The 16,365-nt window shown below is 44.1% G+C and overlaps 1 protein-coding gene across 1 annotated transcript in view; it reads right to left on the bottom strand.

The window, feature by feature from the left end:
* Positions 1 to 909: 909 nt before the first annotated feature.
* Positions 910 to 16,365, bottom strand: part of LOC126203715 (protein yellow-like) — a 111,554-nt gene continuing 96,098 nt past the window's right edge. Inside the window, exon 6 of the mRNA XM_049938090.1 lies at positions 910 to 1,838. Within this exon, the coding sequence (XP_049794047.1) occupies positions 1,470 to 1,838 (369 nt within the window). The 3' untranslated portion in view covers positions 910 to 1,469. The remainder of the gene's footprint in view (positions 1,839 to 16,365) is intronic.

Here is a 16,365-nt window from a genome sequence, read left to right as displayed (position 1 = left end):
ACAACTAAGTTTAGCTACCTTTGTTCTTCGTGTAACTGCTAGTCTTGGAAACAAGCTTACAAAGCTTCTGACATGTTTTGCATATTTCCACTCAATAATGTCTTACGGAATAATTTTCTGGGGTAACGCATCACTAAGAAAGAAAGTATGAATTGCACAAAAGCGAGGGACGTTCCCCCACAGACGTCATGTAGGTACCTCTTCAAGGTGCTGGGCATTTTAAATGCGCAGCCACAATACATACAGTATATTCGCTAATCAAAGTCGTCATAAATAATCTATCACAATTTGACAAGTACAGTGACGTCCATACTTACACCACTAGAGGAAAAAATAACCTTTGTTACCCATTATTAAAGCTGTCAGAGCTCAGACAGGAGTTGAATATGCACCAACAAAAATGTTTGATCATTTGCTCAAAAACGTAAATTGTCTGACAAGTAGCGAAGCAAATTTTAAAACTAATTTAAAATCATTTCTTCTGGACACTCCTCCCATTCCACTGACGAATTTATACTTAAAAACTCGTAGCCAGCGAAAAAGAAATTAAGTGTATTTCCGTAAGTGGGACTAAAAATAATAATGTGTTCATTAAAGGTAACACTAATTTTGTTTACTTGAATACATATCTTGTAAACTGACTCGTTCCACATCATTTCGGTAAAAGAATCGCTCAAATGATCTGTGGGAACATGTAACTAACTAATCAACAACAAATCTAATGTAAACGCGAACAGCTGTCTCAAGACGAACGTGTCAGTTAGAAACCTGTTACGGCGCCATTTTTGTAAAGAAATACCATTATTAACATTGGTTGGTGGTTATTTTCTTGTTTTCAAGAATCAACATATAAAGACTTTCTTATTAGTCCTGAGAACCAGTCAGTTCCCTGGTATGAAAAATAGAACGTTGTTAATAAAGTATTTATTTTCTAATTTGTCTCTTTTTTGCGGTGATGCGGCGAGCAGTGCATAATTCTGTGTTTTCAGAATACCTTCTCATTTTTTTTGGATACAAACCTGTTATGTACAAACAGAGACACATGGACTTTTCGTTCTGATAAATGTCAGTTTTGACACTTGGAAAGTTTTCCGTTTCCATTCTTAAAATGTCCAGTAAGTTTTTATTAATAGTGGCATATTTTATGATCTTGTCTGTCACTGTGTTTAAATTTTAAATAATTTTTGAGACACTACATTATTATCAGTTCTTTTTATCAGGATACTTAAAAAATGTTCCAAAGCCGAAATTGTACAATAACAGAAGTAAAGTAAAACTGACAGTTTCATGCGGGATGCAATCACTTATAACACTGGGGAAGAGTTTCCGTACTGAAATATGATTCGGGTTTTGGAAAGACAGTCTGTGCTTCGCGATTAGGAAACTGTTTCATTGAGCGGGCGACGGAAGCTGCCACTGCGGTTTCGACCTCAGCGGCTGCTGGGGCACGGCGACGCCGGCGCCGGCGCTCACGCGGCAGCAGCGGCCGAGGTTGCCAGCAGCGTCGCGACGGCCGCCAGCGGCGCCCAGAGTGCGGGGGCGGGCGCGGGGGCGGCGGACGGCGGGGGCGGCGCGGCGGCGGAGCAGGCGGTGCCCGCCACGGCCGCCTCCACCGGCGCCGACAGCACGCGGAAGTTCACCTCGACCGGGTCCAGCTCCGAGTACAGGAAGAGCGGCATGCGGTCGGTCAGCACCCACAGGGTGCCGTTGGCGTCCACCTTCATGTCGTTGGGGAACACCATGGTCACGTTGTCCTGGCCCACCATGCCCTGCGTCTCCGGCGTGTAGGTCTTCGGATGCAGCTTCGAGTTCCAACAGCCCAATGCGTTCTTATTCACCTGCGTCACAAGGTTGGCACGTAAATTTTACTGATCTTTGAAGAAGTGTGTCGTTTCCTACCCTGTACGGCGAACAACTCAAACTCATACATGAACTGGGGATAAATAAACTAGGTGGAAGTTTATGAGCTGTGTGTCGTGGCCGTCTGAAGAAACTTTCCCAGCAAGACCCAAACTGTCAAGTGAAACTATAGTGTTCCAGAGACCTTTTCAAAAGTGAAACATATATGACGCATGTATGCTGCCTGAAGTGACGAAAGAAAGTTTGTGCTATGGCTGAGTTTCGAACACACTGGCACAGCGGCTTTGCACAATTTCATGGACTACCCTAGCCCTCCATCCTCAAACCTAGTTCCCATTAACACCCCAGCCCACTTGGTATTCCCCCTAAACTTGTACAGCATTGCAAAGGCCCTCCAACCTCAGCATCGAACGAAACGGAAGATCCTGCCTGAAACCCAGGTATAGGCGTTTTGATCAAATGAAACTGCGAGGGTCACTCGGAATGTCTAGTGGGTAGCGTTCCTGCCTCTGGATCATGGGGTCCGAGTTCGATTCCCAGCCAGGTCGGGGATTATCTCTGCCCAGGTACTGGGTGTTTGTGTTGTCCTCATCATTTCATCATCATCATTCGTGACAGTGGTTAGATTGGACTGCATACAAAAATTGGACCGAGTAAAAATTGGGACTTGTACAGGCGCTGATGACTACGCTGTTGAGTGCCCCACAAACCAAACATCATCATCGTCATTCGGAAAATAAAGAACGTTTTTTTTCCAGAGAAATTTTTATTTCATATCATTGTTTTTGTTGTGGTCTCCAGTCCTGAGACTGGTTTGATGCAGCTCTCCACGCTACCCTATCCTGTGCAAGCTTCTTCATCTCCCAGTACTTACTGCAACCTAAATCCTTCTGAATCTGCTTAGTGTACTCATCTCTTGGTCTCCCTCTACGATTTTTACCCTCCACGCTGCCCTCCAATACTAAATTGGTGATCCCTTGATGCCTCAGAACATGTCCTACCAAGCGATCCCTTCTTCTAGTCAAGTTGTGCCACAAGCTCCTCTTCTCCCCAATTCTATTCAATACCTCCTCATTAGTTATGTGATCTACCCATCTAATCTTCAGCATTCTTCTGTAGCACCACATTTCGAGAGCTTCTATTCTCTTCTTGCCTAAACTATTTATCGTCCATGTTTCACTTCCAAAGATGGCTACACTCCATACAAATCCTTTCAGAAACGACTTCATGACACTTAAATCTATACTCAGTGTTAACAAATTTCTCTTCTTCAGAAGCGCTTTCCTTGCCATTGCCAGTTTAGATTTGATATCCTCTTTACTTCGACCATCATCAGTTATTTTGCTCCCCAAATAGCAAAACTCCATTACTACTTTAAGTGTGTCATTTACTAATCTAATACCCTCAGCGTCACCCGACTTAATTCGACTACATTCCCTTATCCTCGTTTTGCTTTTGTTGATGTTCATCTTACATCCTCCTTTCAAGACACTGTCCATTCCGTGAAACTGCTCTTCCAAGTCCTGTGACAGAATTACAATGTCATCGGCGAACCTCTAAGTTTTTATTTCTTCTCTATGGATTTTAATACCTACTCCGAACTTTTCTTTTGTTTCCTTTACTGCTTGCTCAATATACAGATTGAATAACAATGGGTAGCGGCTACAACCCTGTCTCACTCCCTTCCCAACCACTGCTTCCCTTTCATATCCCTCGACTCTTATACCTGCCATCTGATTTCTGTACATATTGTAAATAGCCTTTCGCTCCCTGTATTTTACCCTTGCCACCTTCAGAATTTGAAAGAGAGTATTCCAGTCAACATTGTCAAAAGCTTTCTCTAAGTCTACAAATGCTAGAAACGTAGGTTTGCCCTTCCTTAATCTAGCTTCTAAGATAAGTCGTAGGGTCAGTATTGCCTCACGTGTTCCAACATTTCAACGGAATCCAAACTGATCTTCCCCGAGGTCGGCTTCTATTAGTTTTTCCATTCGTCTGTAAAGAATTCGGGTTAGTATTTTGCAACGGTGACTTATAAACTGATACGTCGGTAGTTTTCACATCTGTCAACACCTGATTTCTTTGGGATTGGAATAATTATATTCTTCTTGAAGTCTGAGGGTATTTCGTCTGTCTCATACATCTTGCTCACCAGATGGTAGAGTTTTGTCAGGACTGGATCCCCCAACGCTGTCAGTAGTTGTCTACTCTCGGGCCCTTGTTCCGACTTAGGTCTTTCAGTGCTCTGTTACTCTTCACGCAGTATCATATCTCCCATTTCATCTTCATCTACATCCTCTTCCATTTCCATAATACTGTCCTCAAGAACATCGCCCCTGTATAGATCCTCTATATACTACTTCCACCTTTCTGCTTTCCCTTCTTTGCTTAGAACTGGCTTTCCATCTGACCTCTTGATATTTATGCAAGTGGTTCTCTTTTCTCCAAATGTCTCTTTAATTTTCCTGTAGGCAGTATCTATCTTACCCCTCGTGAGATAAGCCTCTACATCCTTACATTTGTCCTCTAGCCATCCCTGCTTAGCCATTTTGCACTTTCTGTCGTTCTCATTTTTGAGACGTTTGTATTCCTTTTTGCTTGCTTCATTTACTGCATTTTTGTATTTTCTCCTTTCATCAAATAAATTCAATATCTCTTCTGTTACCCAAGGATTTCTACTAGCCCTCATCTTTTTACCTACTTGATCCTCTGCTGCCTTCACTACTTCATTCCTCAGAGCTACCCATTCTTCTTCTACTGTATTTCTTTCCACCTTTCTGTCAATTGTTCACTTATGCTCCTCCTGATACTCTGTACAACAAACTATATTATACATATAGTATGATTCACAAACCACTTTTCTACAGTCATCATTCAAATTTAGGCACTTGTCGTACTTTTTTTACTAGCTTCGCTATGCCTTCTGCATACTCGGTTCTCGCCAAGTTGTTGACCCACTGATTAACGCCTTCTTTAAGTTCATCATCACGTCCGTAGCGTTGTCCACTTAAAAGAATCCTTCAGTTTGGGGAATAAGTGGTAAACTCTTGGGGCTATGACTGGACTGAATGGCGGATGTTAAAACATTTCCCACTGAAACCGCTGAAGCAAGTCTCGTGTCATTCCCGCTGCATGAGGACGTCCATTATCGTGGAGGAAGATGACTCCCCTTATACCATTCAGTATTGCGTGTTCTAATGGCGTTGAAGAATCTGGTAGTAGACGTCAGGAGTGCACGCCTATGTTCTTGGATTTTGGTTTCAATCCTTGCACCGTGTCTGTCATCACTGAGGGCTGGCCCGAGCGATCTTCTTCCACTATTAAACTTCCGAAATATATATTGCGATGGGTCGAAATATCTGCACGTTAAAAAAGCGAATAACACTTCGCACCTTACACTTGGCGGGATCTACAGTTTAGTCACACATTTTCAAGTCACACAGTTGAGCAATAATGAACCGTATTGAATCGTACCTACCGCCAAACTGAAGCAGATGAACACCAAGGCCAGTGGTCGACCGGCGGTGATTTCCTTTCAGAATAACCCTTTTGTATTGTTGCAGAGACCTTGTTAAGTCTCAAACATTCGCAGCTTCACTCTGCATTTATAGATTAAAGATGTTTTAGACTTGAAAAATTCTCTTAAGCCACGTAGTTTCATTTGATTAAAGCACGTGTTCGGGGTTTCTGGCAGGATTCCTCGTTTTGTTCGATGCCGAATGTTGTTCCAATACAGTTTGAGAGTCTCCGCAATGCTGTTCACTTCTGGGGGGATTACCAAGTAGTCCGAGCCGTAAATGGGAGTTTGGGTTGAAGAGGGAGGCGTGATAGGGTAGAATGTGCAGTTGTGCAAAGCCGCGGTGCCAGGATGGCTTAGTGAGCAACAGTCCTGGGTTCGAATCAGAACTTGATACAAATTTTCATTTATCGCTTCAATCTGCACATATATACAGTGTGTTTGAAAAAGAACTCCCTAATTTTGATTGTCCTAGAATCTGTACAAAGTGATGTACACTATTCTAGTCTGTGGTGTTTGATTTATCAACTCTCCAAGTTTGGCTCCCCTACAGTTGGCAGACCTGCTTGACCTTGAGACGTCACCAGTGCTCTTTTCTTCCCTCTGTTCCCTCTGTTCAGCCCAGACATGCATGCAGTGCAATGCAGAGTAACTCAGCAACAATGTGTAAGCCGGGCGGAGTGGCCGGGCGGTTCTAGGCGCTACAATCTGGAACCGCACGACCGCTGCGGTCGCAGGTTCGAATCCTGCCTCGGGCATGGATGTGTGTAATGTCCTTAGGTTAGTTAGGTTTAAGTAGTTCTAACTTCTAGGGGACTGATGACCACAGCAGTTAAGTCCCATAGTGCTCAGAGCCATTTGAACCATTTTGTAATCCGTAACAGAAAGCGCAGTGTCTTATTCGGCTTGTGAAAACTGAGTCAGTTATAACAGTGCAACGTAATTTTAGACAGTAAAAACTATCCGTCATAGCCTAAAACCGATAGTGTTTTAAAGCAAAAGCACGAGGCAGACAGAGAACTCCTGAAGATGTTGCTGAACAGATCCGTGTTTCGTGTGTTCGCATCCCAGAGAAGTCATTGGCCAGGCATAGTCTACAATTAGTAGTATCTAAAGGTAATGTGTATGATGTTGTGCGTAAAAGACTTGAAGTTGCGCGCCTACAAATTGCAACTGTTACATGAAATAAAACCTACTCAAAGTGAAAGGTATGAGTTTGCTGTTGACTTTCTACACAGAAGTGATGATGATATAATTTAAAAAAAAAAGATTAAAAAAGAATCGTCGCGACAGTTGGGACAGTTACACCTGAAATGTTGTTAAACACGTGGCGAGAAGTGGAATATTGTCTCGATGTGTGTAGGGCAACAAATGGATCCCACGTTGACGTCTACTAACATTAAACAAAACTTGAAGGATTCTGTTTCATGATATGTACTCTTTTTCATTAATTTCCCCATTAAATTTATAATTAAAACTGGGGAGTTCTTTTTCAAACACACTGTATCTAAAATTGTGATTTTTGTACAAATGATTAGGCCAGTTTAGAGACATATCAAGTCATAAGACCTAATTATATAGGTACCGGTATAGAACTTATTATATTGTAGAGAATTGATAGTTATCCACTTAATATACAGGTAAACCCAGTAGCAATGGACAATATTCACAGATACGACACAGACGATCACTCGAAGCAAGAAAATCTAGTAAACATGGGCTCTAAATGCAGACCTTAGGAGCTATGAGTACTTGCTCAATGTGTTTCACAGTAGCGAAAATGAACAAGTAGTCATAGCTCATAAGGTATGCATTTTAGAGCCCTGGTTTGAAAGACCTTTTTGCTTTGAATAATCGCTTCTGTCAGATCACTGAATACATACCAATCTTCCTTGGACACCCTCTGTGAATGAAATCTCTGTACTAGATATTCACCTTGTGGGGAGGAAGGGGGGGGGGGGGGGGAGAGAGGCGGCAGGTGGACAAGTGAGAAGTGCTCTTCCTTTGCTGACCCATATGGGCCTACAGGTGTTAACTGTATGGTGTTCCACTGTCCTGTTCGTGTGATATTCGCTCGTCACACTTTGCATCATAAAATATACTTTAACTAATGTTCAAGATAATAATAATACTGAATACACATTCGATTTTGTACTGTTGACTGTTGCTTACAAGTTATAGCTACCAATAATTTTTGTCTTTTTTCATGCGGACGGCTTAACAGGAACGTGGTTCATACAGAAATCTCTTTGACAATATTGAAATGCAATTGACATAAATGAAGTGGTTATTTATTGTACCAAGATAGATTTCGCTAGATCCCATAACACGTAACAGTCAACTATAAGCCACGATGTACAAATGACTTCCCTTGTATTCTGCCAGCATCGTTAAGCTTTTATACATTTCTGTCTCCAACATTGGCCGCAGAAAACGTCAGCCATTACTATCCACGAGTACTACACATAATACTGTCCATACTGAGCGAGGCGGCGCCTTGGTTAGCACAGTGGACTCGCATTCGTGAGGAAGACGGGTCAAACGCGAGTCCAGCCATCCTGATTTAGATGTTCCGTGATTTCTCTAAATCACTTGAGGTGAATGCCAGGAAGGTTCTTGTGAAAGGGCACCGCCGAGTTCCTTCCCCACCGCTCCCTAATCCGATGGGACCGATGACCTCGCTGTTTTGTCCCCTCCCCCGAATCAACAAACCAACCAATACTGTCGATTCATGGCTAACGCCAGTCGACGACCGTTTTCGATACAAACAGCTCGCAGCTTAAACACTGCAACAATGTACCTCTTCTCCCACGTCATATATATCAGAGTGTATACGCCCCGGGAAATCCCGGAAAAACTCTGATATTTTTTCGTTCGGGAGAAATCCGGGAAAAAGTCGCGGATTTTTTTAGAATTCCGAGTATTTTTCATTGTTTTATTTTCCAGTTGCATTTTTGTGATCTTTACTGGTAAGAACTGATACTCTAGCAAAGAATTGTACTTTAGCCTGCTATTGCAGAATAATACTGAAGCATTAAAACATTAACAAAAGAATAACACCAAAATAATACTTTAGTTGCAAAGAAAATGCACCCTTTGTAACAACAAAACGTAGTGCAAACACAAGCATCTGCCGACAACAAAATGTGTCAAACACCTCGTAACATCAAAAAGCTTCTGATACGCCTTTTCTCTTGGGCTTCATTTCCATGAGCGTAACGTTACGACTGTTTACGTTTCTGATAGGTCGCGGGAAAATACTGCGAATGGTGCTTTGAGAAGCGTTGCTTTCAAAGTAAATTTCATTTTACGTGAGATGAATTACACTACTGCCCATTAAAATTGCTACACCACGAAGATGACATGCTACAGACGCGAAATTTAACCGACAGGAAGAAGATGTTGTGATATGCAAATGATTAGCTTTTCAGAGCATTCACACAAGGTTGGCGCCTCAGGCGACACCTACAACGTGCTGACATGAGGAAAGTTTCCAACCGATTTCTCATACACAAACAGCAGTTGACCGGCGTTGCCTGGTGAAACGTTGTTGTGATGCCTCTTGTAAGGAGGAGAAATGCGTACCATCACGTTTCCGTCTTTGATAAAGGTCGGATTGTAGCCTATCGCGATTGCGGTTTATCGTATCGCGACATTGCTGCTCGCGTTGGTCGAGATCCAATGACTGTTAGCAGAATATGGAATCGATAGCTTCAGGAGGGTAATACGGAACGCCGTGCCGGATCCCAACGGTCTCGTATCACTAGCAATCGAGATGCCAGGCATCTTCTCCGCAATGCTGTAACGGATCGTGCAGCCACGTCTCGATCCCTGAGTCAACAGATGGTGACATTTGCAAGACAACCATCTGCACGAACAGTTCGACGACGTTTGCAGCAGCATGGACTATCAGCTCGGAGACCATGGCTGGTGTTACCCTTGACGCTGCATCACAGACAGGAGCGCCTGCGATGGTGTACTCAACGACGAACCTGGGTGAACGAATAGCATAACGTCATTTTTTCGGTTGACTCCAGGTTCTGTTTACAGCATCATGATGGTCGCATCCGTGTTTGGCGGCATCGCGGTGAACGCACATTGGAAGCGTGTATTCGTCATCGCCATACTGGCGTATCACCCGGCGTGATGGTATGGCGTGCCGCCATTGGTTACACGTCTCGGTCACCTCTTGTTCACATTGACGGCGCTTTGAACAGTGGACGTTACATTTCAGATGTGTTGAGACCCGTGGCTCTACTCTTCATTCGATCCCTGGGAAACCCTACATTTCAGCAGGATAATGCACGACCGCATGTTGCAGGTCCTGTACGGGCCTTTCTGGATACAGAAAATGTTCGACTGCTGCCCTGGCCAGCACATTCTCCAGATCTCTCACCTTCTGAGAACTCTGGTCACTGGTGGTCTAGCAATTGGCTCGTCACACTACGCCAGTCACTACTCTTGATGAATTGTCGTATCGTGTTGAAGCTGCATGGGCAGCTGTACCTGTACATGCCATCCAAGCTCTGTTTGACTTAATGCCCAGGCGCATCAAGGCCGTTATTACGGCCAGAGGTGGTTGTTCTGCGTACTGATTTCTCAGGATCTATGCACCCAAAGTGCGTGAAAATGTAATCACATGTCAGTTCTAGTATGATATATTTGTCCAATGAATACCCGTTTATCATCTGCATTTCTTCTTGGTGTAGCAATTTTAATTGCCAGTAGTGTATGTTTCGTGTGAGAATGTGCGGTTAATTTCTTAAATCACGAAACGTTAGACCCTCATTCAAAACTTAACCAGGAGGACCAGCCACTTAGAAAAATTTCGGGCCCAGAAGACCAGCCATTTACGCCATTATTTAAAATTTTACTGGCACATTTGCGTTTGATGTATTTTAAAGGGTAACACCCGCTAAAAAGACCAAGTTTCAAGGTTAATTTTTCACATTTGTTGTAGTTCTTTCATAGACACAAATTGTGCAATAACGACGGATAAAAGTATAATTATCCTGAAAAAAAAGGGCGAAGTGACTTTTTGAGCAGTTTCGCACGTAACTGACGTTTCTATGGAAAAGTCGAAGTGCTGGATGGAACATGATTGCATTCAGCCAGGCAACCCATGAAATGTTCGGTGCACTGCAGTGAAATTTATAATCGTGCTTGTCAGAAATATTCAGCTGCTGCAATTGAACCTGTGCTCCTAGGATCCCGTCTCACCACACCCTCGGAGAAAAATTTAAAAAAATATTGACGGTCAATATTATATGTGAAAGCTTAGCTTTCCTTTTAGCTGTACTGTATGTACATTAATTCAAACCATTAACTTTCCTATTTGTGTGTTCGCGCTACTGAACAGTGATGTTGCTATTGGCTGACTACATCACGTGTTGTAAGCTCTGAATATCTGCTGTTATTGGCTGGTGAGATCACGTGATATGAGCTATGGTGGGCTGACAAAAGCGCGTCGCAATCTCGCTTTCAGTGCTGTATTTGGTAGAGCTCGCGGTTATACTTTTGTAATACGAGAATATGCAGTAAATGTTACCGCGCGTCAGAGATGTTTCCAAAATGCGTTGTCTTTCCGTAGGTTTCATTTCTTAAAGTGCCTGGAAGTTCCATGCCGGTGTATAAAACCTTCAACGGATAAATAAGATTTACAGCTCTGAAGGAAAGTATACTGTCAATAACAGGAATATGTTCGCCAAGGGTCTAGTGAATTTCTAGCAGGAAAAGTGTATTTTCACCAGGGAAAAAGCGTATTTTTACCCGGAAAATGTATACACCCTGATTATATGTAATGTCTCATGTGAGAATATCGACTCCTCAAATATCCTTGGGTGACAACAAAAAATTTCTAAGGCGAAAATTTAGTGTGATCTACAGTTTCTGCGTTAAATTCGGACAATAATCGTGAGACATAGTAGACTTTTACATGTAATGAGTTCAGCATCATCCAACTTCGAACAATGGAGACTACTCTTTACATTAATTGTGTTTCAACATGATCAAACAGATCTCTTTGTGTACCATGTCTCTATTAAGCCACGCCGAAGAAAAAGAAGACAATCATTGATAAGTGTAACTTACAAGCAACAGTCAGTAACATATACAGGGTGTTTCAAAAATGACCGGTATATTTGAAACGGCAATAAAACCTAAACGAGAAGCGATAGAAATACACCGTTTGTTGCAATATGCTTGGGACAACAGTACATTTTCAGGCGGACAAACTTTCGAAATTACAGTAGTTACAATTTTCAACAACAGATGGCGCTGCAAGTGATGTGAAAGATATAGACAACAACGCAGTCTGTGGGTGCGCCATTCTGTACGTCGTCTTTCTGCTGTAAGCGTGTGCTGTTCACAACGTGCACGTGTGCTGTAGACAACATGGTTTATTCCTTAGAACAGAGGATTTTTCTGGTGTTGGAATTCCACCGCCTAGAACACAGTGTTGTTGCAACAAGACGAAGTTTTCAACGGAGGTTTAATGTAACCAAAGGACCGAAAAGCGATACAATAAAGGATCTGGTTGAAAAATTTCAACGGACTGGGAACGTGACGGATGAACGTGCTGGAAAGGTAGGGCGACCGCGTACGGCAACCACAGAGGGCAACGCGCAGCTAGTGCAGCAGGTGATCCAACAGCGGCCTCGGGTTTCCATTCGCCGCGTTGCAGCTGCGGTCCAAATGACGCCAACGTCCACGTATCGTCTCATGCGCCAGAGTTTACACCTCTATCCATACAAAATTCAAACGCAGCAACCCCTCAGCGCCGCTACCATTGCTGCACGAGAGACATTCGCTAACGATATAGAGCACAGGATTGATGACGGCGATATGCATGTGGGCAGCATTTGGTTTACTGACGAAGCTTATTTTTACCTGGACAGCTTCGTCAATAAACAGAACTGGCGCATATGGGGAACCAAAAAGCCCCATGTTGCAGTCCCATCGTCCCTGCATCCTCAAAAAGTACTGGTCTGGGCCGCCATTTCTTCCAAAGGAATCATTGGCCCATTTTTCAGATCCGAAACGATTACTGCATCACGCTATCTGGACATTCTTCGTGAATTTGTGGCGGTACAAACTGCCTTAGACGACACTGCGAACACCTCGTGGTTTATGCAAGATGGTGCCCGGCCACATCGCACGGCCGACGTCTTTAATTTCCTGAATGAATATTTCGATGATCGTGTGATTGCTTTGGGCTATCCGAAACATACAGGAGGCGGCGTGGATTGGCCTCCCTATTCGCCAGACATGAACCCCTGTGACTTCTTTCTGTGGGGACACTTGAAAGACCAGGTGTACCGCCAGAATCCAGAAACAATTGAACAGCTGAAGCAGTACATCTCATCTGCATGTGAAGCCATTCCGCCAGACACGTTGTCAAAGGTTTCGGGTAATTTCATTCAGAGACTACGCCATATTATTGCTACGCATGGTGGATATGTGGAAAATATCGTACTATAGAGTTTCCCAGACCACAGCGCCATCTGTTGTTGACAATTGTAACTACTGTAATTTCGAAAGTTTGTCTGCCTGAAAATGTACTGTTGTCCCAAGCATATTGCAACAAACGGTGTATTTCTATCGCTGCTCGTTTAGTTTTTATTGCCGTTTCAAATATACCGGTCATTTTTGAAACACCCTGTATAAACTCGAACGTTAGTTGAAGTAAATCTTATAATGCGACGTGTGATAAAGGGATATCACCAGAAAGGATAGAAGTACGGCTTACGGAAGAGGAGAGACGTCTTGTAAGTTCATGTGGACAAAAAAGATTGGAAGTGCTACAAATAAGCCCGCGCGGTTAGCAGCGCGATCTAACGCGCTGCTTCCCGAGCGGGAAGGCGTGTCGGTCCCCGGCACGAATCCGCCCGGCGGATTAGTGTCGAGGTACGGTGTGCCTGCCAGCCTTTGGATGGTTTTTAAGGAGGTTTTCCATCTGCCTCAGCTTATGCGGGCTGGTTCCCCTTATTCCGCCTCAGTTACACTATGTCGGCGATCGATGCGCAAACACTCAAATGTTCAAATGTGTGTGAATTCCTAAGGGATCAAACTGCTTAGGACATCGGTGCCCAGACGTACACACTACTTAAACTAACTTATGCTAAGAGCAACACACACACACACGCTCTTGCCAGAGGGAGGACTCGAACCTCCAGTGGGAGTGGCCGTGGCGCAAACACTTTCTCCACGTACATATACACCGTAATTACTCTACGACGCAAACACTGGGGTTACGTTCGTCTGGAATGAGACGTTCCCAGGGGGGTCCGCTGGGAGCCGAACCGCGCAATAACCCTGGGTTCGGTGTGGGGCGGCGGTGGGGTGGGTGGACTGCTGCAGCCTGTTGTGGGGTTGTGAACCACTGAGGGCTACGGTGGGGACGAAGCCTCTCCGTCATTTCTAAGTCCCCGGTTCAATACATACATACATACTATAAATAAAAGAGCTGACCTCATTCGAGAAGAGCCACAACTAGGTCTTCAAGTCGTCGAATACCAGGGTGGATTCAGAAATTTATTCGAGTTCTTAACCTCAATAATTCAAAGAACTATTTCTATAACAGAAGAACATAGCATGTAAGTTAATTCATATGTACTGTAACGTTGGACTAAAATATTAGAAGTGTGCTGCTGTATACAGTCAAGTCTATTAAATATCTAGATATGATGTTGCAAATCGACGTTAAATGGAGCAAGCAAATAAGTTAACGCAGATGAGCAGGAAAAACAAAACCGTGATGTTCGACTACAGCATCAGTGTGAGAGGTGGCATGAGCCCCCTCTCATATTTCTATCTTACGATTCTCCTCTCTAGTTGCATGCGGTGGAGGGTTGCTTTTCCTTAACACGCGTACTTCCCACGCAGCGTCTCTCGTCACCCGGGTGGGCCGGTGACAGGCGGGCTCTGTGGAACTGGAGAGAGTTAAGCCGACGTGTGTGAGGCAGTCGAGTGAATGCTTTTCAGACGCCGACATCGTCAAGAGACACGCCCGCTGGGGTGTGAAGTAGCGGCTGGGCTAGAGGTTCCGTTACTTCAGAGAAACTTTGCGAAAACACTTTCTGGCGGGCTACCAGCGAGGCGTGGGAATGACTTGTGTACCCACGCAGTTGCGGCGGGAAAATTCCCGCACTTTCTGCAAAATCAGCACAGAAATTGGCGCCAAGTATCTCCATTGGTGGAAAGGTAGTGCTCCGGCAATGGAGTGGAATTTCCGCCGGTTTTCGAGTTGCTGATTGGAACGTAACCACGGCCACTGTCGTGGGGGCGGGAATGTTCGGTGTTCGGCCTGTACGGGTGCTCTGGGTAGTCGGCAGTCGCCTTTCGGTCGAGGACGTCGGAGCAACCAGCCCTCGCCTGCGGTACGCCAGATCGTGTTCTGGGAGATAAGAAGACTGTTGGTAATGTACGTCCGCAGCACCGGCAGATAGGGATTTTCCTAGGTGATAATCAGAGCTCAGCAGAGCGCGCCTGTTCATCCTTTTCTAACTTTGTTCAGTTTCGAGTAGCAGCAATTACTATTGGGTTAGCTGTGTGTCTCTCTTGAGATTTGAGTGGAAAGGAATTGGCTCCACATACCACTTCGTCTTAAACCTCACGATCTAAGTTAGGGACAACTTCACCTTTACTGTGTTTGTATGAATCTCCAATTTTAGCCAATTTGATGTTTTATATTTCCTGTGTCTCTTTTACTATTCTGCGTTTAATCTTAATAAATCATATTGTTATTTTGGACAGAACTTTCTTTCTGTTAATCAATAGAGCAACCCTATCATTCCTCACTATGCTAATGAAACCTTTGTTTATTTAACTTATTTATCAAATTAAATTATTGCAGGTGCCAAACTCTCTTCTACTCCACTAGCAGGGTTGATTAGAGTCAGTTCGCGTATTTGTTTTATCCTTGTGCAACAGCAAAAGTCGGAGTTAGAATAGGGGGGGCTTAGAGCATGATTTACACATGTGGATTCTAGTAGAATTTAGTGATAAATACACTACTAGCCCCGGCACCTCGCAAGTGGTGTGCCGCTTGACACAATCAAATGGTTCAAATGGCTCTGAGCACTATGGGACTTAACTTCTAAGGTCATCAGTCCCCTAGAACTTAGAACTACTTAAACCTAACTAACCTAAGGACATCACACACATCCATGCCCGAGGCAGGATTCGAACCTGCGACCGTAACGGCCGCGCAGTTCCAGACTGTAGCGCCTTTAACCGCTTGGCCACCACGGCCGGCGCTTGACACAATCACGTTGGTTAAATATCTAGCTGTAACGTTACAGACCGATATGAAATACAACGGTCCATTCGTGAGTTCTGATGAGGTGTTTAGGGTCCAGAGTAAGTCGGGTTAAAGGGTGACATCGAGACAATTCAGAGCCGTGCCGCTAGATTCGTTAGCGGTAGGTTCATTTGGTATGGGAGTATTACGGAGATGATTCCTAAACTCAAATGGCAATCCCTGGATGGAAGGCGACGTTCTTTTCGCCAAACACTATTGATGAAATTTAGAGAACCAGCATTTGCGGTTTGTGCAGTACAATTATCCTGCCGAGAGCGTACATTTCCCGTGAGGATTGCGAAGTCAAGATAAGATAAATTATTACTGGTGTGTGGGCATATAGAGCATCAATTTTCCCTGGTTCGATTTGTGAGTCGAACTGGATAGTGAATGAATAGTGGTGGTAAGAGGTACACTCCACTATGCGTCGTATGGTGGCTTGCGGAGTATGCATGTAGATGTACTTAACTTGCGATGACTGTTCGCTGCACATGCCACCAACATCTACTTGGAGGTTAGAGTGTGGACGACCCCTCGTAACTTTCATCATGGATGTCGGCAGTCGTCACACACATTCGTGCAAAAGCATAGATGTATCCTCCAGCTGTTTCAGTTTAGAGCAGTGGTAGTCCAACTGCGGCCAGAATCAAATGTTTGTGCAGCCTGCGGTTCTCACCTGTTTTTATAA

Source organism: Schistocerca nitens, chromosome 9, assembly GCF_023898315.1.
Source record: "Schistocerca nitens isolate TAMUIC-IGC-003100 chromosome 9, iqSchNite1.1, whole genome shotgun sequence".
Taxonomy (NCBI): domain Eukaryota; kingdom Metazoa; phylum Arthropoda; class Insecta; order Orthoptera; family Acrididae; genus Schistocerca; species Schistocerca nitens.
This window is presented reverse-complemented; position numbering and strand designations above follow the sequence as displayed.